The sequence below is a fragment of the Crocodylus porosus genome, unplaced genomic scaffold (genome assembly GCF_001723895.1).
Source record: "Crocodylus porosus isolate Cpor-Errol unplaced genomic scaffold, CroPor_comp1, whole genome shotgun sequence".
In the NCBI taxonomy this organism is placed as follows: Eukaryota; Metazoa; Chordata; order Crocodylia; family Crocodylidae; genus Crocodylus; species Crocodylus porosus.
Genome location: NW_017728912.1, coordinates 39,447,914 through 39,471,181, shown reverse-complemented (window position 1 = coordinate 39,471,181; position 23,268 = coordinate 39,447,914). Strand labels below are relative to the sequence as shown.

General features: G+C 40.1%; 1 protein-coding gene across 2 annotated transcripts in view; it reads left to right on the top strand.

Annotated features, from left to right (window-relative positions):
• The window catches only part of ANTXR2 (anthrax toxin receptor 2), a 182,290-nt gene that overhangs the window by 102,245 nt on the left and 56,777 nt on the right, over window positions 1-23,268 (top strand). For both annotated transcript variants that reach the window (XM_019534309.1, XM_019534308.1), the window contains 4 exons: window positions 483-524; window positions 2,798-2,896; window positions 7,008-7,175; window positions 10,601-10,681. In XM_019534309.1, the coding sequence (XP_019389854.1) occupies window positions 483-524; window positions 2,798-2,896; window positions 7,008-7,175; window positions 10,601-10,681 (390 nt within the window). The remainder of the gene's footprint in view (window positions 1-482; window positions 525-2,797; window positions 2,897-7,007; window positions 7,176-10,600; window positions 10,682-23,268) is intronic.

The following is a 23,268-nucleotide window of genomic DNA, read 5'->3' as shown; positions in this document are numbered from 1 at the left end:
ATAGATCTGGAATGTTAGAGCCACATAAATAAGCTGGAAGGCTAGAGGTGATCTTGAATTACTAGAAGGCATCTCATGCTTGTCATTGGGCCAGAAATTCTCTTGCAGCATGGCATGAAGGGGCAGGCACCTCTGGTCCAAAATTAGCCAGTCTTCAGATAAGCCTTGGCCTGCCTTTCCTCCCATACCAACTAATTAATAGCCAGTGATGAAATCATTTGCAGTTACTTAATATGACTTAACCTCATCCAGTTAGTAAGTAAATGGATAGATACATTTGTCCAAAGAGTGCCTGTCAACAAGTTGATCTTATTTCCTATTAGAGGGTTGGGGCTACTTTCCATGCAGATTTGATCAATAGCCAAGGGAACTGCAGCAGCAGTTCCCAGTTGGTGAACTAATATGGGTAACTTGCAGTGGAATTCTCTGAGATTTGAAACTGTGATTCTTGTCAGTCATGCATTTATTTCTATTGTTTTTAGGTCATAAAGGATCCTCCTCCACCACCCCCAGCACCAAAAGAGGTATAGTATGAGGGTCTTTCTGGCCCTGTTAATTGCATACTTTTCAACAGTCACATTAGTTACATTATACCCACACCTTTAATTCTACCTTAGCAACATATTTTTTGTGTAGAAACTTTCCTTGCTTTTTAAATAATGTGTGACTGAGACAGGAGGAAGACTTGGATTGGGGTCAGGCACTGGTTTACTGAAACTTGCAGGAATATAGCTTGCCTTTTTCACCCTCCTGCAAATCTGCCAGCTGGGAAGCGAATGCATGTTGGAGCAGAAGTTCCTTCCTAGAAACTGATGAATTGTGAGGCGGTAGGATAGAAATGGGGAGAGTCAAGTGACAGTAGTGGTAGCAAATCACAGAGGAAATACTCTTCTGGTCCTTTGGGCATCCTGAGCTTCATAGGTGGGTCAAGTCCTTCAGGAGCAGCAGAGGAATAGAGCTTCATGTAGTGACTGCCTTGGAGAGTATGTAAGACAGTATCCTTGGCTTGGTATTGAACCTAATTGGGCTAGATGGTAAACAGGCCTGTGTTTCCAATAGCCTGGGTCAGTTCAACAATTGCTAATAACCTTCAACCCTCTGTTCTTAACCCAAAAAAGAAACACTGCTAAATGAAATTCCTGTGAGACCACCACTATTTATGATGCACCTCACCTTACAGGCAGAGCTTAATTACAGGTTTAGTGGGAAAACTCTCCATCCTCCAAGGCCTAAATTGATAGTTAATCATAATACACTTTAAAATGTGAGTTTAATCAATAAATCTTTATTCCTAGATACTAGATATGACTTACGTAAACCATGCTTATATTTCTGTTTCTTGCCTTCTTTTTAAAAGAGCAAAGAAAGCTAGCTGACTTGTGAAACACTATTTCAAGCTGTCATAATTCCTGAGCGTTCTGTTCTAATGGCTTTCAAATTTGGTAGACAAATGCCATCTTATTTTAAGTCTTAAAATGCCTATGTTAAGTCTGATATTCTCTTGTTTCTGGATATTTCTGTTGAAGAATTAATTTGGTTACATAATGGAAACCCATTTGAAACCTTATCTATGGAGCCATTGCTGTCATACTGTAGTAATTAATAAAATATCTACATTCTAGAAAGTTATAATGCCTGAAGGTGCTAAAGTGTATTTTGTATTCACTATGTTCCATTCTTCACCATGTCCACAGACATGGTATTTATTTCAATTTAATAATTTGTATGATATTTATTGAATCTGGGATTTCAAAGCAGCCTAAGGGAGCTAAGTGCATAATTCTCCTAGATGCCTTTCAAAATTCAAACCCAGGAGTTTGCATTTATTCCCTGTTCCAAATGTCTTGTACTGTTTTAAATATATTTTCCTACAATCTGGCCACTAGATCTTAGATATGTAGATAGAATCCTAAAATATTATCACCTACCCCATATTCTACCATCCCCTTACCTCCTTATCCTCACATGCACCAAGTCTTGGCCCTTCTCATGCCTACAGGAAAACCAAGGAGTTTGGGTGGTTTTAGCAGCACATTCTCAAGACCATTGCAGCCTAAAACAATCTTTCCACTGCTTCTGAATTCTGGAGAACCTTTGTAGGAAGACTCTGTAATCCCCTGTAGTCTGTATAGAGGACCAGATCACTCAGCAGTGGGAAACTGGGCATTCTGGAGTCTGAACACATATCCTTATTCACATAAGTTCATAAATGTTTGTTCAAACACATGCCTAATTTCATATGGAAGAGGAAAAGACCTTTTGAGCTATACTCTGTTTTTTTCTTTTTTATCTGCTATGCTTAGTTTACTATATGCTGGGGATTAGAAATCTACCTCTCAACCCCTTTTCCTGTTGGACTGGGGCTATCCAAACCTTTTTCACTGGGGGTGTCACTTGTGGTTTGTCCCTGAGTACAATATGTTTTAAGAGATGTTTATTTCACTGAATTCTGTTTGTTTTGCTGGAAAGGAGAACAGCATGACCACAGAGTTCTAATCAGTGCAGTGTACAGTTCAAGTGGATTGAGAACCTCTGGCTGGTATTGGGGCTTTCCTAATGATGATCAGTAACATTTTCCCATGAGCCAAAAGTCTGATATTTTTCAACTATGGTCAGACATCATGTGTAACAAGGAAAACATCACATCATGTGTGACCTTAAAATTTTATCTTTCTCTATTTAAGTTTATGATTTTTTTTTAAATTTATGGGCACTAATAAAACCCCACATTAGAAAATAATTGTATGCAATGCGTATATCCTTTTTTTAAAAAAGCAGTCTTTGTATTTATATGCAGGAAGAAGATGAAGAAGATCCTTTACCTCCCAAAAAATGGCCGACAGTGGATGCTTCCTACTATGGTGGACGAGGAGTTGGAGGAATTAAAAGAATGGAGGTTTGTACTCTTTGGGAATAAAAAAAAAAAGAATACTATTGCATTGGAACATTAGATTTCTGTGACTAAAGTTGATGGAAACAAAGACTGTTAAGTATGCTGGAAATATAATTGTATCAAGTTTGCTTGCTTCCCAGTGACATCAGTTTCCTAACATTTTTACCCTATACAGTAATTTTAACCATATCTCAGTAAAATATGAAAGACCTGATTTCATTAGTTCCATTTGTTTGGAACTTTAAATGGATGCATAAAGGCATGCTCATTCCATCAAACTAATGAGAAAAGGAGGGTGAGAGCCTCTTTTTGAATGTTTTGGAAGAAATTACAGTGTAACATAAGTACTCCAACTGTGGGCCAGCCAGACACACTGACAATAGTGACATTAAGGAGAGGCTTGATCCCAAAGGAACTCACAGCTACAACAGTGCCTGTCTTTGAAGAGACATGATAGCACCATGTTAATTAAAACAGAATGAAAAATGTGTGTCCTTATGGGCATGTCCTTATGTCAGATTTTATATTAAGTCAGCCTTTATGGAAGTTACAAGGCAGTTTTCCCTGCATTTTAACTTTATTTTAGAACACTGTTGATATCCAAAGTATCTGCCCAGAATCTATCTTCATAGGTAGACCCAGCCAGGAAATATAAATGCATATTGGGCCCAGTCTTGCCTGTGTTCCTAACATCTAGTAGGTTTGTAAATGTGTAAGTGAGAGCAGAATAGGACTATCACGTTTCTTTCCTTAGTTGTAAATCCCTAGAGTTTAGAAGTGTAAAGCTAAAATATATATTATGTAGCACTTCTCTAACCTAGGATACCCGAGTGCTTTACACAGTAATGAATTAAGTTGCAAAGTGTGGGCCTGGACTCCTAAATGGACTTGTGGCGAGACTACACATTTGCTGTCTTTAAATTTTACAGCTTGGAGACAGGGCACTTTCCATTTTCCAGTCAGACAGAAACGTAAAAAACAATTAAACATTCATACTACTGATTACCTTTAAAAACAATTACATTTATCATGCAACAATATTTCCTATCCTAAGAATGAGTAAAATGGCTTATGGGATCATAGAAATACAGAGCTAGAAGTCACTTCGGGAGGTCATTTAGTCCACCCCCTTGCTCATGGCAGGATGAATGAACCCTGTTGAAACTGTCCCATTTGTATAAACTGCTCCTAAAAACTTAACAGGATGGAGATTCCATAACCTCTGTAGCTAACTTGTTGCAATACTTAACTACCCTCAGGGTTAGAAAGTTCTTTTTAATACCTAACATAAGTTTTAACAACTGTTTACTTTCTTTCCTATTCCCTGCTGTCACAGAAAGAAGTATCTGACTGTTATCAAATCCCACCTCAGTCTTTTCTTTTTCAGGCTAAATAATCTCACTTTTCTCAACCTTTTCTCATAAGTTGTATTTCCTAGAACTCTAATCATTGTGTTGCTCCCCACTGGGCTATGAATTTTTTGGAGTATGGTGCCCAAAAGCTGAATACAGTAGAAGCTAAGAAAAGAAGTTGCCTTCACAACCTTCATGATGATGGCAGAGTTTAGTCATCATTAGATAACTTTGGGTTTTACAGTTGCCTGAAAGCTTTCTGTTGTTGCATCAGCCTGCTCTACCCATGACAGATTTTAGGATGTTAATATTATATTTGTGTCATCAAAGTCCACAAGTTTCAGTTTCTTATAGGCAAAGCTACTTTTAAGCTGAAGGAGAAGGTTATTTCTTCAATAAGGAAACCACCGTTTAGTTCTAAAAGGTTTTAACAGTGTTTAAAATACATTTTAACAACCTTATAAAAACACTGTGAAAATACCAAGGATCATAGTGAAAGATACAGGTACTTTTTAATGACTCTGCAGGGTCTACTTGGAAATGAAAGCCCATTCTAATATTACAGTGGGCACATCTACACGAGATGGCTTAATGCCCTTTGGACTAATTCTACTGCATATTAGTGCAGCTGGCATTATGCTAATGTGCAGTAGATTAGTCCAATGAGCATTAAGCATCGCAAAAAAGCATTAATTTGTGCTAATGTGCAGTAGCACTGATTACAGCGCTTTAAGTTAGTACCTGTTATTACAGGTATTAACCTTAATATGCCATAATTACAGCACATTAATGAACGTGTAGACATGCCCAGTGAGAATATTCTTGGGGGAGAAGAGAAAATAGCTAAGGAAGTCTAACTGAAAGGTTTAAAATAATCCCCTTCCCAAGATACAGTAGCCTATATTTTACCCAGATGAGGTATAATACCTCATTGACAACTATGGGGCTTCATTGAGGTAAGTGGTAGAAAATACTGGTCCTGTGTTTAAGTAACATGCTCATCAAACATTTTTATCTTCAATAGGAACATATTCTGGCTTGTTCTTTATACATTGGTACAAAGCAGAAAAGGGACTCTACAGTGCCCTTACTTATTTTACATGATGTGCTTTCTGGTTGCATCCCGATCATGCTGAAGGTTAAGGAGCAGGTTGTTCAGAGCCTTTACCATGGTGAGACAGGGGAGGAGTCTAGATGGAGCTCTGATTTGGCACCAGCAACTTTTTCAATGCCATAGTGATGCCATCATGTCAGAGTGTGAATAGCAAGAGACATGGACCTAGCTTCTTCCCAAGAGAAGCTGACCAAGAGGATTATTTTAACTCTCCCGGTTCATAAGCTCCCTGCTCCAGGTATAGCATAATTGTTTAGTGCTGGATTGCACATTGAGCATCTTGCCTCAGTTATTTTCTTTGTTTCTTTTTTTGGCATTCAGACCAACACTAGCTAGGAGTGGTAGTTTGCCAGATTTTTTTACAGAACTGACTTAGTGTCCCTAAAACTTAGTTAAGCTGTATGCAGCATGTTGGCTTGCAGCTACTTACCCAAGGAAGAGAACTGCTTTTTTCCCCTTTTATTTGTCCCTCTTCCAGCTGATGTCTCCAATCTGAGGAATCCTTTATCATCAGAGATTGTTATTGCACTGTATTATGTGGGACAGGTGAATGGTTTTTGTATGACACTTAATGTCCATTGGACTAATCTATTATGCATTAGCACAGTTTTGCTAAATTGTAGTAGAATTAGTCCAATGGGCACTTAGTTCAGCTTTCTAGTCCACTGGGCATTAAGCATTTTGTGTAGACATGCCCACTGTTCAGTAAACTAGGCTACTTTACTGTGCAGTAAATGTACAATGTAGTAAAGCCAGAAAACATGATGAAAAAATACCACATGGTTTGATTTTTTTTGTTTGTTTTGGTCATGTACAGTAAAAACAAGTATTTAAATTGCCACTAAAATATATAAATGGTGATTTCTATAGTGACACAAGAAGTTGTATTTGAATAGCCAGTATTTCTGCTGTTCTGTTTCTTCAAAGCATTCTCTGCAGCTTTACACTGTGAAACAAATAGGTGCTGTTTTCACCATCAGCAGTAATACTACTTTTCTTCCTATTTAAAATATCCCTATGTATTCTATGTTTGATATCATGGTGATAACTATGCAGTGAATTGTGGAAACACCAATATACATTGCATTTATCATGCATACTTTACTACCTCATCTGTATTCTGTCCACCTATCTTTCACTGAATGACTAAGTTTCTAAGCCTCTGAGCAGGTTCCAACAGCTCTTGTTAAATCCTGTTGAAAATTCTTTCTTTCCTCAAAATGTAGGATTTTCTACAATAATTACAGTGGTCTTCAGGTCCAGGTTGGGTAATATGTAGTGTACTGTACCAACACCAGGATTAAGTTCTCTCAAAATTTGTTATCTCAAAATTCAGCACAACTTGAGCTTATATTTTTATATCCTCAGTAAGGGAAGATTTCCCAAATGTCCTGTCACAGCTGTCCTTTGACATATGGTACAACCTCTTTTTAGCAATGTCTTTGTTTCTTCTAGTATTGGGAACTAACAAAAGATATTTTACAATGTTTCAAGGAAAGCTTATTGCAAAACAGGAAAATGTTGGTGAACATTTTAATGATTTTCTTTTCCTTAAAAAATATTTTGTAATGCACAGCTTTTTCAGTCAATTTTATTATCTGGTATGCTCTGTATGTCCACTCTAATCCCCTTAACTCATTTTGTTTAGGTTCGCTGGGGTGATAAAGGATCCACTGAAGAAGGAGCTAGGTTAGAGAAAGCCAAAAATGCTGTGGTGACAGTACCAGAAGAACCAGATATTCCCATTCAACCCAAACCTCCTAAATCCAAGCCTACCTCACCAGCTATTCAGGAGAAGTGGTACACTCCAATTAAGGTAATCTTTTAATCTTCAAGTGGCTATGCATAACTTTGCTATGTTTTTGCGCTTAAAGACCAGAGTGTCATTTAGTAATACTACTCCTGTACAAATAATCCCATTAACATAAATAGAACTATTTGGGGGGGAAGGCTTTACTCATGTTTTAGCTTTAAATTTAGTCTTTGCTAATCTAGTCCAGAATCTGATACCATTTCTTCAAATTAATAGTATTTTACACCATGACCACTTCAATCAATGAGACTACTCCTAGAGTAGGGTGCAGATCAACATAAGAATAGCAGAATCAATCTCTCTTATTGGCATTTGCTCTTACTTCAATATTCAGCTGTCTACTCTTTAAAAATGTTAGCGTTTCCTGTATACAGTTTGCAGTGATTTTGCTAAATAGTCTTTAATAGACATTATGAATTAGAAAAGATAAACATGAAGTAAGGGGGTAGAGTGAAAGAATATACAAACCTGACTAAAAGAGAAGAAAATAAGTGGTTGCTAATGGCAGTATTATCAAATAGAGATTTTCCTCCAAAAACTGAAAGCCACAGTAAGCAACTTCTCAAAAGTTGGATATATATACTTTCATGGCAGGCAGATATCTGACTACTGGACAAAAAAACATCCTGATTGCATTGTGGTCTAATTTATATGCTCAGATCTACAAGAGCAGTGGGTGTAAAACTGAACTGAAATCTCCTGGCTTTGTCCCCTTGGCCTTTGCACTTGAATACTCCTTGACAGTAGCCTTAATCATAGCCTTAATGAAGTCACCATGGCTTTGTTATCTCATTTTCAGAGGACTAAATAAATTTTAAATACTCAATGTAGTTTACAAAATCTGCACAAACTATTTAAAATGCATTTATTCCTGGAATATGATCATTTGAATAAACAAATGTGATTTAAAGGACATTCTTCTTTTTAATTGTGGGTCAGAGTTAAATCTTCCATTTTGACAGCATGGTTTCCTTTGCTAGCCATTGCATGGATTTAAAATAGTGAATATGTATTGACGTGGTCATTTTACTTGAGATAAACATTTTCAGTGGATAAGCTTAAGTTCTGAGTTCTTGAGCTAATACAGCTATTGAAGGATGTGGTGGATGCTCTGTTCAACACCAACCTTGGTTAAGCAAAAATCTTTAAGGACCATAAAAGTTTTAAATTAATGAAGGCAAGGTTAAGAAGAAGAAGAATAAGGTCATTTCATTTCTTCTCTTCATCATGTTTTTTTTCACCCAGATGACTAGTACATACTTTGTGTGTGTGTGTGTGTGTGACACACACACTATAAAATGTACAGTTGTGCTTATATACTGATGTAACTTGCCGTATGGGGCCTCTTATTTTAGAATAAGTATTCTAGCATAGGTATAGGAATTTAAATTCACACCTTACCTTTTACTCATGTAACCAGTGTCCCCTGTGCTTTTCCCCATACCTGGGTGACCCCAGTCTAAGGAAGGCAAGGGTTCTAATTCCCCAAGACCAGAGCTCAGCCCCAGTTTGTGTATGGGAGAGAGGGGATGGCTGCAGGCTGAAATGCTTGGCTGCTCTCTGCCCTCACTAGGACTTTTAGCACTGCAAATTTCTCATTACACTGACCCATTTAAGGAATTCTCTTTGATTGTCATTACAGGACTGTCCACACATGTGTACTTGTATTTGCTTAATTATGCTGGTACAAATTCCTGTTGCAACACTCTTGTGTTAAGGATGATGTATTGATTTAGCTTCAAAATGTATTTAAAATTCTATTTCATCTACACTGAACTAGTCATGTTTTAAACAAGGGGTACTCAATAGGGCTGTGCAAAGCTTTGGTAGCCAATTCAATTCAGAGGAGATTCAGCCCAAGATGGGGACTGAATCTCTGAATCTGAATTGAATCAGGGGACCAATTAAAAGCTCTGAATTGATTTTGGGGAAAAAAATTCAGAAAAGATTCATCAATTCAGCTGTAGACTAAACAGGCATCTGACACAACTGCTTCTAACTGGTAAGTCAGTCTGAGTTTGGGAGAGGAAAGGGGCATGGGGGAGGGAAGAATTGGGGCTGGGGAGGGGGGCGTGCAGTATATTTAAGGGGTGTACATCAGGATCTGGGGGAATGCCTGTTCACCAGAGCGCCCCAAGGGATGACAAGGTCCAATGGTCATAAACTCCTCCAAGACCGCTTTAGGCTGGACATAAGGAAAAACTTCTTTACTGTCTGAGCCCCCACCCCTAGCAAGCAGCAGCAGGACAGGGTCCCTGCTGCCTGTGCTGATGTGGGTGTGGCAGTGATGGAAGCAGGGGCTATGCCTAGCTGGCATGGTGGGGCATGATGTAGGCACAGCTTGTTCTGGGCGGAAGGGGGCAAGTGGCAGCAGGATGTAGTGCTGGTACAGGCATGGCAGCACTGGGAGTGGGGGCTCTGCTCTGCTGCCGCTTGCCCCCTTCTGCCTGGAGCGAGCCGCACCCATAACCAGCCCCTCACCCCAGCTGGCAAGCAGCAGCAGGGCAGAGCCCCCACTCAGCACTGCCACGCCTGCATCCTGGGGCCCCCTGCCCCTCTCCCCAAGTAATGCGCCCCTGCTCCGGCTGGGCAGCTTGTCCCAGGCCCAGCCCCAGCCCCAATCCGTCCCCCAACCCTAGCAGACTTACCAGCTGGAGGCAGCTGTGTCAGCTGCCTGTTTAGCCTATGGCCAAATCTCTGAAGCAGTACCAAATCTTTTGGATCCAATTCAGCCAAATTGAATTGGGATGGTGATTCAAATCTCCGAATTGAATCACTGTTCTCCAAATCAGCTGAATCCAAAGCAAATACTTGCTACTTCACACAGGCCTAGTGCTCAACCTTTTGTCCTCATGGGCCAGATGATGGGCCTGCGGTTAGTTCTTGTGTCAGATTGGCCTCCGTGTACCAGGATTGGGCCTTCCACTGTCTTCACCCAGTCCTTTGTGCAAGGGTTGGGCTCAAGGGTCTCTGTGCCACCTCTATCTGGTCCCACATGTGGAGATTGGGCTCTGGGGTCCTCAATCTTCCTCTTTCCAGTCCTGTGTGTGGGGATTGGGCTCTTGGGACTCTGCACCACCTCTGCCCAGCCCTACACACTGGGATCAGGCCCCATGTGCAGGGCCACAGCTCAGAGAGCTCTCCATGGACCTGTGGGGGAGCTCTGTGGGTCAGATGACACAGCACTGGCTGCCAGATCTTGGGCAGGGTTTGAGCACCACAGGTTTAAACGAAAGGTGTCCTCATAGGTTTTTGCATCAATTTAACAGTGGTTTGAAATTATGCCTGTATAACTTTGCATGTTTACAAGACTTTGGGAAATCAGTTCCCTGGGAGATTTCCCAGAACAGTAGCTCTCTTGAATAAATGCATCCTAATGAACCAGTGTACACTGTAACACTAGAAGTAAACTTGCTCCCTTGTTACAGGGTCGACTAGATGCACTGTGGGCTCTATTACGACGGCAGTATGACAGAGTTTCTCTGATGCGACCCCAGCAAGGAGATGAGGTTTGTGTGTGTCTCTGTGGGAGTGTGGAAGGTGGTGAGGGGACCGGGTTTTGTTTAATAAGCACATTAGGGGATTTTGTGAAACCAGGACTTTAGTTACAAGCAAGGCTGGACATTGCGCATGTTCTCCCCTTAGCTAAAGAAAACTTGTGCAATTCCTTTACGGTATTACGTTTAAAAGAAGACAAATAAAAACATTAAACACCAAAACCAAGGAAAGCTCTAGACCCTTTGTCTCCTGCAGCAGTTAACTAAAATTTTGTAACTATTTTGAAAATTTTAAATTGGATAGAATCTGAAACACGTTACATTGTTCATAGATTTTTCCTCCCAGTGACCTAAAGCGTACCTCACAAATGTACCTGATCTAGGGTATAAATGGACCTCACCAGTTGAAATGGATCAGCTGTGCTGCTTTAGTCATCACCTGTTGTTCTGCCTGTTGATTGTGTGGGACAATGGGCAACCTGTTCTGTGTTTGTAGAAATGTGCTCTGGGTTATCTCTGGGGTGCATCTCTAGAAGCAGGGAAAGCTAGTTCTAGTGTAGTCCGAGGGCCGAAACCAGTCAGCTGATTGGAGGTCTCAGCCACACAACCTCACCAGAGCAAGTTTAACACTCTCTGGTGTGGTCCCAGGGTTGCGACTGTCAACAGAAAAAACGTTACGGCAGCAGAAAGACAAGAGTTTGTGCATCACTTTTTCATGGGGGTGCATGTTATTTACATGTGGTATCAGCAGTAGTTTCTTAATTACAAAAAACAAACTGAAAAATGAATATTTGTAGCAACTGCAAGAACTAAGTGCATGAGGACTAAATTGGTCTTCAGTTCTATGTGCATAACAGTACACATGATACAAGGGCACTGAACTCTAGTTAACTTTCCTTTTCCTAGTCAGATAACTGCCGGCAGTTCAAATATGTTGTGCACCATTAATTACATACCACATTTCTTTATCTTTAACAGACTGTTATTTTAAAATGACACAGCTTCTTATTTTTTTCTTAATAGCTCACTAACTTAGTAGATCTATCCTACTTTGATTTGACAGATTAAAGAAGTAGGGATTGGGAGGGGGGATTTTTTGCTTAAACAGGAAGCCTATGTAGTAAAATTCCTTGAATTAGCTGTGCTTGATGATGATTAAAAATATGCAACCCCCACCATTATTTAATTACATACTCATTGTATATTCACTGGTCTACTATCATTACTAGATTTTATGAGACTTTGGCTTAAATAACTTGTCCTTGAATAATGAGTACCATGTATTTGTGCTCTGTGAGAAGCAGTTCCAGTTGAGATTCTGGTTCCTTCATTACTCTAGAGAGAGAAAGTATCTGTTGTAGACCTTAGCTGGTAGTGACTAGTTCTCCTGCTTTGTTCTGGCTTAGTTGTGCTGGCTAGTGTGTATTGTGGGAGTAGAACAGAACCATATTTTTCCTCCTCCTGCCTTGGCTATTCCTATCTCAGTGTCAGGGGAAGAGTAGCTGTAACTCAGTTATTCTTTACACAGTGCTGCAACCTGTTAAGGTAGTTGTCATAATTGGAGTAAGGGGGAGGGGCTTATGTTCCCTTATTTCCCTTCACAGATACATAAGACAAGACTTGAGCACCCAAGAACTGCCTATAAATAAAGAGCAACTGTAGAGAGCCATAGGTGCCTGACACTTCATGACAATAAGACCAGCAGGCAGCTGTTCAGGAAGTTGACAGTTTAAATTCTAGATAACATAGTACAAGCTTGGTCATGAACAAAGGGTCCAGGGTTAATATGAAAAGTTAAGGATTACAACAGTGAGACTTTGTGATAGTTGCCTCTTGTAATGTATGCTTTTGGGGTGAGATTCACTGCTGTGCAACAAAAGTCCTGTGCATCACTTAACTTTCAAAATAAGGTTTACATGGAAGTTTCAGTGATGCATATCTGATTCTCTGTCAAAGTTGAAACTATTAAAACTGCTAGTCATTCTGATTTGTTTTGTTTATTAAATAATTGAATATATCTAACATTTGGGCTAATGTAGATCATTGATGAAAAGCTAGCTATGAGAAATGAGTTTTTTAAGGGGTATTTGAAGGAAGAGAGTGTGTTTTTTCTGGTTCATGTGATATGGGTTCAGAGGGAACATCTACATGGCAGGATAAAGTCACATGTGGGAAGTGAAGACAAGCAGAACACCATGATGTGTTGAGCTTGCTCCCCACATGTACAGCAAAGGAGGTGAAGGGAAACTGGATGCAAGTGAGGAAAGTCTCAGCTAGAGTAAATTCTGCACCACTTAAGGATTTGTACTCAGTCCAGGGCTCTGCAATACACGGAAAGTAAAGCTTAATGGGGGAGAGAAGGAAAGGGAAACAGGACCTTGTGGAAGTGATGATACTTAAGGTGATAGAGAGACAGTAGGGTGAGGAAGATGGTCCTGCCAGAAGCATATAAAGTACACCCAAAGGAGGCAGTATGAGAATTGAGGAAGCTGATGTCAACGCTATGTGAGATGAATAGATATGGACCTCATTGTTGACAGTAAAGGATGATGTTTAGAACTATTTTAAATGAAGCAATACAATACTTTAGCTGGAATGGAGGCAGAGGTAATAATGGAAGGAGTGGGATGAGGGAATGGAGAGCTGGAGTTAGGGGATGTCTCTTTCATAACCATTCATAGTTTCATATATGAATATTTTCAGTGAAACACTATGTTAAATATAGTAAATGCAGCTGTGCGTCTAAACTAGATAATTTGCCAGGTAAGTGGGGTACAGTTGAGTAGAGGTCCTGATAATTTAAATGGTAGTTGAGCAGGCTGGAAATTAAGTGTATTATTGTTGTCAAGGATGTTGTGAAGAAAGAGGGAAAGAAAGAATGAAAAGGGTGTTTTTGTAAACCTTTCCCAGCATAGAAAAATACAGACAATTTTTAGAACCAGCAGGAAATCGAACTTCCGTCTTCTGTGAGCTTGACACGAAAATAGTGACTGATGTCTTCCTTTGCAAGAAGCAGAAAAAGATCTGTCTCAACTTCTATTGGCTGAGAGAAGTGGTAGAAATTTAAACTGATGGGTGAAACATAAAATACAGCTATCATCATTAGGTTGTGACCTAAGAACAGCAGAATACAGCATCTGTCTGGCTAGCAGCATGTTTTATAGCCAGAAAAGAAAATCATGCTGTTATTTATTCATAGGTTATTGACTGCAGATCTGCTGTTGCTTTACCTCTTGTGAGTTCCAGTCAGTAAACAAACCAGCACACGTGTACGCACGCGCACACTCACGCGCGCACATGAAGTGCTGTTATGCTAAATAGCAGGCAAACAAATGGATTTTTTTCTCTTTTATTGCTTAAGAACCTAGCACTTCTTATCTGCAGAAGAATTCACTGCTGAATTAAAGTCCTTGATCAAGTAATTGAAATTTAGGCATGAAATATCAAAGCAGAGGAAGCTTTCTCTTCCCCCACTCTAGCCTCAGTGCCTGCTTTTTCTGCACTGCCAGCTAATGCTGAGGGTGGCCCAGTTAGAGGGCTGCAAACAGTTTAAGCCAAGAGGCTTTGATTGTGGCTGGAACTCCTCAGAGTCATACATTTTTTAGCTAGCAATCCACAAGGTTAGGGAAGCTTGTACAGGTGTGAGTTAGCAGGTTGTCGCCGACATCTGTTTAGAGCAGAGGCTCAGGTCCTCACCAGCCTGCAGCGAGGCTGCTGGATTGTCAGCAGATGTAGTTAAGAGTGGCAGAACAGTTTTGGTCTCACATTTGCCGCCTGGGGGGCTGAAACACTAAAGGTAGAGTGGGGGTGGACACAGCTGCGCTCTTAAACATGCCTCGGGCACAAATAAAGAGATCTAATATAGTTTGACTCTGTTGTGGTTGGGAGACGAGGGCAGAGAGCCACTTCAGAGACAACTTAACGCAGCAACATCTGCCGCCAAGTTTCCAGGGAGTGACAGGGGACAGCAGGTACAGATCAAAGTCCCCACATAAACAGCCTCCATTAAGCCATGAACTCTTTTGAAGGGCTTCCATCAAACATGTTGGAGTCCACAGTAGGAGTTTGTTTTGTTTTCAAAGCAGTGTTTTGTTTTGTACACTAACAAAGTAATTTATAAATGATGCATTACCCTACATTCATACTTTGTATTTATTTTTTTTTAAAGAAATAAAGAGGTAGAGAAGAAAGAACCACAGTGCTGTGGGGGTTAGTCCGCAAACCAATTAGCTACCAGAAAACCATCTTGGTTTTAACGGAGGTTATGTTAACCTTCAGACCACGTCATCACCCTTCTCAGCCTTTAAGCAAAGCTGATAGTACCGTTGTGGATTAGTATGCTTGCCATTGTTTCTCTTCTGAAATTCCTGTTTTGAGGTATTTATTAATAATGTAAAATCATTACGGTTTTTCACATGCTTCAAATGACCTTGCTATTTTGTCAAGGTTCATACTCACTGAAAAACTTATACACAGCACTGACTTTATGCACATGGTTAATCCATTGAACTCATTGGGACTACATGTTGGCATAAGTCCTTCAAGAGATAAGGGCATAAAAATGCATGTCATGTAATAAAAACAATTGCATTGAAGGCTTGTATAACATCCTTAGTCTGAGTATATAGTCTGAATAAGAAACATAGTCCTGCTTCAAAGCTAGAAGATATTTTCACCATTTAGTTTAGAATACTTTTATTGTAAGGGAAGGTAATGCTAACACGTGTCGCATAGAACAAGTATGCAAGATAAAACTTCAGAATTAATTTTACAGTACTGGTAATGTATATTTACATGATACTATATTGTGAACAGCTGCCTGTTAGGTCTCACAAATAAGTCATCATCAGTACAATAATTATATTAAAATCATGTAACCTACTGCCAAGAGCAATCTTATTGAAACGCTTTTCGGAATATCTGCTCTTTGAAGCAGGGACTGACTGTCCTCTTCCTCCCCTTGTATTTGTGCACCATTTGTGGACAATACAGGAAGTAAGTAATAAATAATTAGAAAGACTGTGTCGCCCTTGTTAAAGTAGAAATTAGGGCTATGTGAAACAGCACTGTTCCATTTCGGTTTGTTGAAACTGTTTTTCTGTTTTCAATGCTGTTTTAATGTTTTGCCAATAAGTTATTACGGGGAAACATAAAATGCAGCAAGCAGGCAGATCAGGGGCTCACCTGCACCCCCGGGAGGGCTGCGAGAGCTGTGCCAGTGTCCTCCCAGGGGTGTGAGCCCCCAATCTGCCTGCCAGATGAGAGAATCTGGGTGTTGCTGCCTGGGATCAGTGCCAGAAAGATCGGTGCTGCTGCCAGTCCCACGCGGTATCACCCACTCCTCTCATCTGGCAGGCAGATTGGGGTCTTTTCCACACCCCCAGGAAGGCTGCAGGGGCTGTGCTGGAGTCTTCCCAGGGGTGCAGGCCCCCAATCTGCCTGCCAGATGACAGACCAGCACTGGGCATAGCCCCCATCCAGCGTCAAGAAGATCGGTGCTGCTGCTGGCCCCAGCAGTGCCCAGCTCGTGTCACCCAGCGGGCAGATTCGGGGGACACACTGCCAGGAGGACTCCAGCACTCCTCGTAGGGATGTTGGTAGGCCCCCAATTTGCTTGCTGCCTGACAGGAGCCAGGTGCTGCCACCTAGGGGGTGAATTGGGGAGACCACCCCGGACTCTGTGCCACCGCTGCTGCTGGCTTCGCATCTGGCTGCTTGCTACCTCCTCCCTGCCTGCACCAACTGATTTACCCCTTGCTCCGCCAGGGCAGAGGAGGGTCCCTGCACTAGTTGATCTGCCCCAGGCCCCACACCTTCCTTGAGCCAGCTTCTGTACAGGGTCAGGGCATATCAGCTTGTGCAGGGACCTGCCGCCCCGATCCTACCGGGTGTGGGCTATGCCCAATGCCAGTCTGTCATCTAGCAGGCAGATCGGGTGCCTGCACTCCCAGGAGGACTCCAGCACAGCCGCAGCAGCCCTCCCAGGGGTGTGGGTGAGCCCCCAGTCTGCTTGCTGGAGGAGAGGAGTAGGTGCTGCCACATGGGATTGGCAGCAGCAGCAATCTTTGTGGCACTCGTCCTAGGTGGCAGCACCTGGCTTCTCTCATCTGGCAGGGGGATCGAGGGCTTGCACAGCCCCCACAGCCATCCCAGAGGTGTGGGCGAGCCCCTGATCTGCCTGCCTGCTGCATTTTATGTTTCCCCATAAATAACCTGTGGGCAAAACAGCAAAACGGTTTCAATGAAAGGAAACAGAACAGTGCTTTCAAAACTAAACAAAACTCTAAATGAAACACTGTTCCACTGAATCGTTGAAAGGGAAGTCAAATCGGAATGGTGCTGTTTTGCACAGCCCTAGTAGAACTCCCCATCAGCATCAATAGAGACTTCTGCTTAAAACAGCCTAACTGTTTAACAAGGCTGGGCTACAGTTGTGCCCAATTATATATTGTATATTTGCACAGAATATATATTCACTTCCCTTCAATATCTTATTGAAACATGAGAGGCAGAGAAAGATAGTGAGATTATTTATTTAAAAAAAAATTGAAACATTAGATGATTATGTTTACCAGTTACATTTGCACGTGTAAAAATTGTACATTGCTGGACAGGTCATTTTTTCTGATGCAGATGATTACCATAAAGTTACAGCATCTTTGGAAGATGCATGCCACAGTGCATTTGGATCCTATATTTAAGCTAGTTTAAAACAGTGTGTCTGCTTTGAATGGGGGTCTTAATTTCTGAAGAGTTTTAAAATGATAAATTAGAGTGTTATTTTGTGCAAATTGCTTGCAGAGACATGTCTTTGTTTCTGGAATTCTTTGAAAAGCACTACCTTGTATCGTAGGGTCTTTGTACACTTTGGGTCAGATTCTGACTATGGTTCTCCATGACATGGAAGCTATCTATGAGCATTTTTACACATGGCTTGGGATGTAGAACTGGCTGTTCTAATTAGTGAGCCACATTAAACAAAAGCACTGGCCTGTCACGTGTATCAGTGTCCCTGCGTGTCCCGGTGCTGAAAAAATGGCAGCAGGGTGCTTTGAACTAAAGCTCATTGAACATGTTTTATTTCAAGGAGCCCTGATGCCATGTTTTCAGCATGGAGACACACCGGGATTCTGACGCACATGATGTGGAAGGCTGCTGGAGTGCATCAGTTTTGCTGCTGGAGTGCATCAGTTTCTGTGATTAATCAAGCCTGCTCCAACTCGCTGGATTTCCAGTGGATCGGAGCAGGCACCATGCACGTCTGTAGGAGCCCTATAATTCTAGAGGCTTATTCATATCCTGAGTAGTTGTCCCCACTCGGGGGTGGTCATGCAAGAGTTGAGTTTGTATTTGCCTAACTGCCCACTCCAGTTAGCTACGTTCATCCCTGACTGATAATTAGTGTAAAACTCTTTAGAGACTGCACTCCCTAGAGCACATTCCAGCTGACAACTCCTGATACAGAACTGTAAACTAGGACAGGGAGGAAGCTGAACAAATGTTTCACTCCAAAGATTTTCAGGGTGATCTGGGGAGAGCTAACTCCATTCCTACCCCTCCACCATTCCCCTTAAAACCTGTCTCCAAACTGACAAAAAGATAGTTCTCTCTTATCCAAGGCAGCCATCATTAGACTCAAGGTACCCCTCAGAAACTTCCAGATCTTAACTTCCATTTGTTTTTTGCTTTGGGGTTGGAGGGGGGAAGGGTTGTTTGTTTGTTTTGTTTTTTAATGGAAAATTATAGAGTAGCTCTTCTATTGCAAAAACTCAGACCACAACAGGTCAGAATGTTTTTGAAACTATGGATTCTTATTTGAAATCTCTGGGTTTATCAAACACATGTTGGTGTTTGCATAGCTAAAGGTGCTAATATTGTCCTGCAATATGCATCACCCTTAAAAGGATCTTATTTCATGGCACCCTAGGGTTTCAGGGCATCTTGGCTGAGAATCACAGCTGTAGGGCATAGTCTACTGTACCATTATATTCACTTGTGAATAATGTCAGGAATGTTGTTCTTCTCAGTGATGTAGTAAACTGCAGGCCCTGGTCTGTAGTGTGATTAGTCCTAGATGCACTCATTTCAATCATTCATTAATGACTATTCAGTCCATAACTTACTGTTCTACATAATACTCCAGCATGTTTCTGTGGACAGTTCATCATCTTGTTTAACAGTGGTGCCACTGAGTCTGCCAACATGCAAATTAAGAGCCTGTTTTTTTAGGGAAGAAGGTGTAACAGACTCAGGACATTTCTTTTAATAGAGGGATTCATATCAAGGACAAGCTTTGGAGGCAGCAGAGTTTGCTGGTTTATTCTTGTCTATTTTAGAAGTGAATCACCTGGAACATTTTAATTTGGTACACGTACAAAACACATGTGTGTTTTTTTTTGTTTGTGTGGATAATATTTTGAGCGATATTAATAATGTAGATTGACTCAGAAAAATAATCATAATTAGATTGTTATTATGCTTATTTAATTATTACTACTAATAATAATATCCATAACCAATGATGTTTTAAATAGATGATATTGACGCTGGGTCAGATCCTGCAACATTAAATTCAGCGGACAGTTTTTTGTCCTTGACTTCAGTATGTGCATGATGGGCTCTGCCATGCTAATTTTTATAGTACACAGGGAGGTCTGATATGTTTTAGTGAAACATAGAAATGGTCATGTTCACAAATGCTAACTGAGATTCTTTTAAAAGAATTTTAAATATTCCTTTACTTGGATAACACACTGTTATCTGTATTTTAGATCTGAGGGACTGTGATGTTTTGAAATTGTTAAAACAGTTATAAAATTGTGTGCAATAAAAGGGAATTAACAGATGCACACTCCTTTCTTGCATGTGTTTTCTGTCATTTTTTAAACTTTCTCTTAACATTTTACATTTTGGGGTTTCCATTGTTTTCAGAGGAAAACAGGCTTTTCAGGGCTTTCATTGTTTTCCAGTGGGAGCTATATATCCAAAATATAGGTCTAAACTTCTTTTTTTCTTTCTTTGAGACCTCAAAAATAGATCAGCAACTTATCTAAATATTTCCAGGTAATACACTTCAGTGTTCAAGAATATGGCAATAGGAATTAGGTTGCTGCATCCTTCCCTAGGTTTTCAGATTTGAGCTTGACGTTGTTATCAAACCTAAAGTCATGTGTCTCGGTGGGTAAGGCACTCAGCTAAAATTCAGGAGACATTGTATTTTTGGCTTGGCCACGGCTTGTTTTATTCCTGGGCAATTCCCACATCTATACCTTTATTTCTGTACCTGTAACAGTACTTGTCTCCTTTTGCGAAGTACTTCCAAGAACCATAACAAGTAATTGCTAACTAAGAATTAGCTATTGTGTTGCCAACTGTTGGCATGTTTTATCCGCTCAGGACTGTTTTATCAACTGCTGCAGAAGAAATGTGTTCAAACAAGTCCGTTTAGACGACTACAATTTTTAAGAGGGAAACCCCCATAACTGTAAATTGTGTTGCTTTGTCCAAACTTTATCCTTTTATTTTAGTACTTAGGATCCAGTCCTGTAAGCTCTTAATGTGCACCTCTTCTCTGAATTTATAGTTAGAAAAACCAGCACTCAGTCCTTGAGAAGACAGCCTGTACTATATAAGTAATTCTGAGAATACAAGCAGCATAATTTCTTAGCTGCCAGTCACTAAGGACTATATCTTCTGCCTTTTGCTTTCCATTAAAAAGCCAATGTTTATTAACAGATACCATTTTTTTCTTTATCTTATGGAGAATTTTGAATGTGCCTGTATTGTGACTTTGGCATATGTTACCTTTTTTGCTGATCAGTGCTGTAGCTAGGCTTAAAATCAGCCTTCAGAAGTCATCTCTAAGTGTCATATGAAAAATTGACCTAAATAAATAGACACGTACATTTTGGTGTCATCACAGTTTTGGAAGCTTCCACCAGTTTGACTTATGGTCCTGCATAATAAAAATGGGAAACACTGCTGCCTTCATTGGTCCTTGAGCAGGTCTTTGAAATCAGAGTGGACTTCTTATGGCCACATGGGCTTTTACAGCTTCTGTTACAGAACAATAGATTATATTTTGAAGCCTCAGTGGTCCAGACAAGTGCTGTCACCCTAAAGCTTGGGATGCACTCATCTTAAAGTTACTGTACTATAAACAACTTATGGGGAAGCTAATCATTTTTGGGAAGCAGTCAGTTGACCATGCTGTGTATCAGTGCCACTCTTGCATAGGATACATGGAAATAAAGCCTACTGAAAGTCGGGTTGGGTATTTGACCAGTCAAATATTGGTCCAAAATTGTAAAAAATTAAAATAATAAAAAAATTGCTAATCAGTCCAAATACACAGAAAAAGAAAACACTTTCCATTAAGAAATGTAAAAAAAAATAAAAAAATCATATTTCTGTCAAGAAAACTACAAAAATGTAGTTTTTTGGTAAGACTGCTATAATTTTTGACCAGTCAAAAACTCTGCAGTCAGTTTGACTGGTCAGTGGACAGTATTTGACTGGTCAACTGACTGCCTTGCCAGCCCTATCTGAGAGAGACAAAGTTAGTCTTTTCCTAGATGCAATGTGAATGTGTTATACAGCCATTAAATACTGTATCTGTGTTATACGGTTTTATTTTTGTTTGGGTTTTTTGAGGGGCTGCTTTTGTAAGATTAAGCTGCATGTAGAAGTGAGCATTTTATTTTTTTCAATTTTGGTTTGGTCAATAATTGTTTCAGATTGAACATGTGTTGCTGTGTTGTCTTGTTTTGGGGTTTAGGTTTATTTCTTTAACTTACATTTGTTTTTGTGTTTCCTCAAAGCATCTTTTATGTAGTAGATTGCAACAAAAAAAGTTATATGTAATCAGAACACGGCTTCCAGGGACTGAAGACTATGCAATATATATCTAACCATACTCGATCATAAAATGCATACCCTATCTTGGGCACTGCTGTTATGTACAGTGGAGGATGATGTGGTTTATGTTAATGTTGAGTATCTCATTAGTCCAGTTTGCAGAAAGGCTGACTACCCTTAAGAAACAGCAAGTAGAAAGCTGACAGTTTAATTCAGTTGCTTCTCTCCAGGAGAGACGTGACAGCTTTAACTGTCCTGTGCGTCCAGATTTATGAACTAGTCCTACGCTCTTAACCAGATTAGTTCCTTTTCCATTAACTGCTGAAAGTAGGGCAGCTGTCCGAGCGGCTGGTTGTAAATTCGATAATGTCTGCTGTGTTAATCTATAGGCTTTTCAGATGGAGAAGGCAGCAGATAACAGGATTAAGGTTTCACGACCCAGGGTTTTCACAGCCTGGGATGGGGGTGTGGGGGGATAGAAAATGACTTCTGTCATTAATCTTAATTGATTGCCAAGAGGTTTTAATCTGGGTTATTAATTTGGATGGCCCTTAATGTGCTGTCTGCATATGAGCATCAAATGCTCTTTTTGGGCTATATGGGTCATCTTACGTGTGTATGTGTGTATACACACACACACACACACACACACACACACACACACACACACCTGTATGAAATCTATGTATGTAAGTAGACATATGTATATGTTTACAAGCATCAAGTTCTTTTGTGAACTGTGGCATATATATGGGCACACACTAAATTTCTTTATGATAATGTGTGTGTACCTGTAGACAGCAAATTATATACATCTGTCATTACTTTTTTATTAAATATGCTGTTTATCAAAATATCAATATATTTTCTTCTTCTGCAGATCTGTTGTCTATAGATAAGATCAATAGCTGGTACCATGTTTCACAAAAGAGCATCTGATAATCATCTATATCATACCAACTTCAAACAGAAACATTTTCATTTGCATCTTTAGTGGTTTCTTTGAGTTAATGTTCCTTCTTCCATCTTTTTTAACAAGTTACTGTAGGCCAGTTAGATTGTCTAGACAAGTAATAATACATCCCTAGATATAGGATCAGCAGTAAATCCCAGCAACATTGCTTTCATGTTTACCAAACTCCTGTGTGCAGGAGGAAATATTAAATTATGTACTGAGTGTATAAACTAGGCAAGAATAGAAAACTCTGTAACATAGTCTTGGCATTTGGATTTTATTCTGAATCAGACTGCATTATAGATTTCTCCTGCTTGAAAATCTTTCATTTATTTACACATGATCTGTTTACTTTGATTAAAATAAATGGGACTATGAAGTAAGGCGATCTCCTTTTATAGAATATTACTACTCTCCAGTGCAAACATATCTTTATTGTGTTTGTGTGCCAGAAGAATCCTTGTTTGTTTTTGCATGTGGGCAAGTGTGTCAAAATGTTGTAGTGCTGTTTTTCAAAATAACGTGAGAGTCATTTGAGATATTGACCACGTGGTTATTCACACAGCTGCAAGGTCCATTATCATTCTTAAAGGATTTAGGGAGAACAGAAAAAAAGAAGCATATAGTAAGAAACTATTTAAGGTGGTTCAGACTTTGTAGGGTATAACAGTGATAATAGAAAGTCATTGAAAAGGGGAAAATTGAGGCTGAATATCTTGAAAACTTCCTGACAATGAGATATTTCAGGAAGTGGCATAGTCCCCTCACAATGGAAACACTAGAAGAT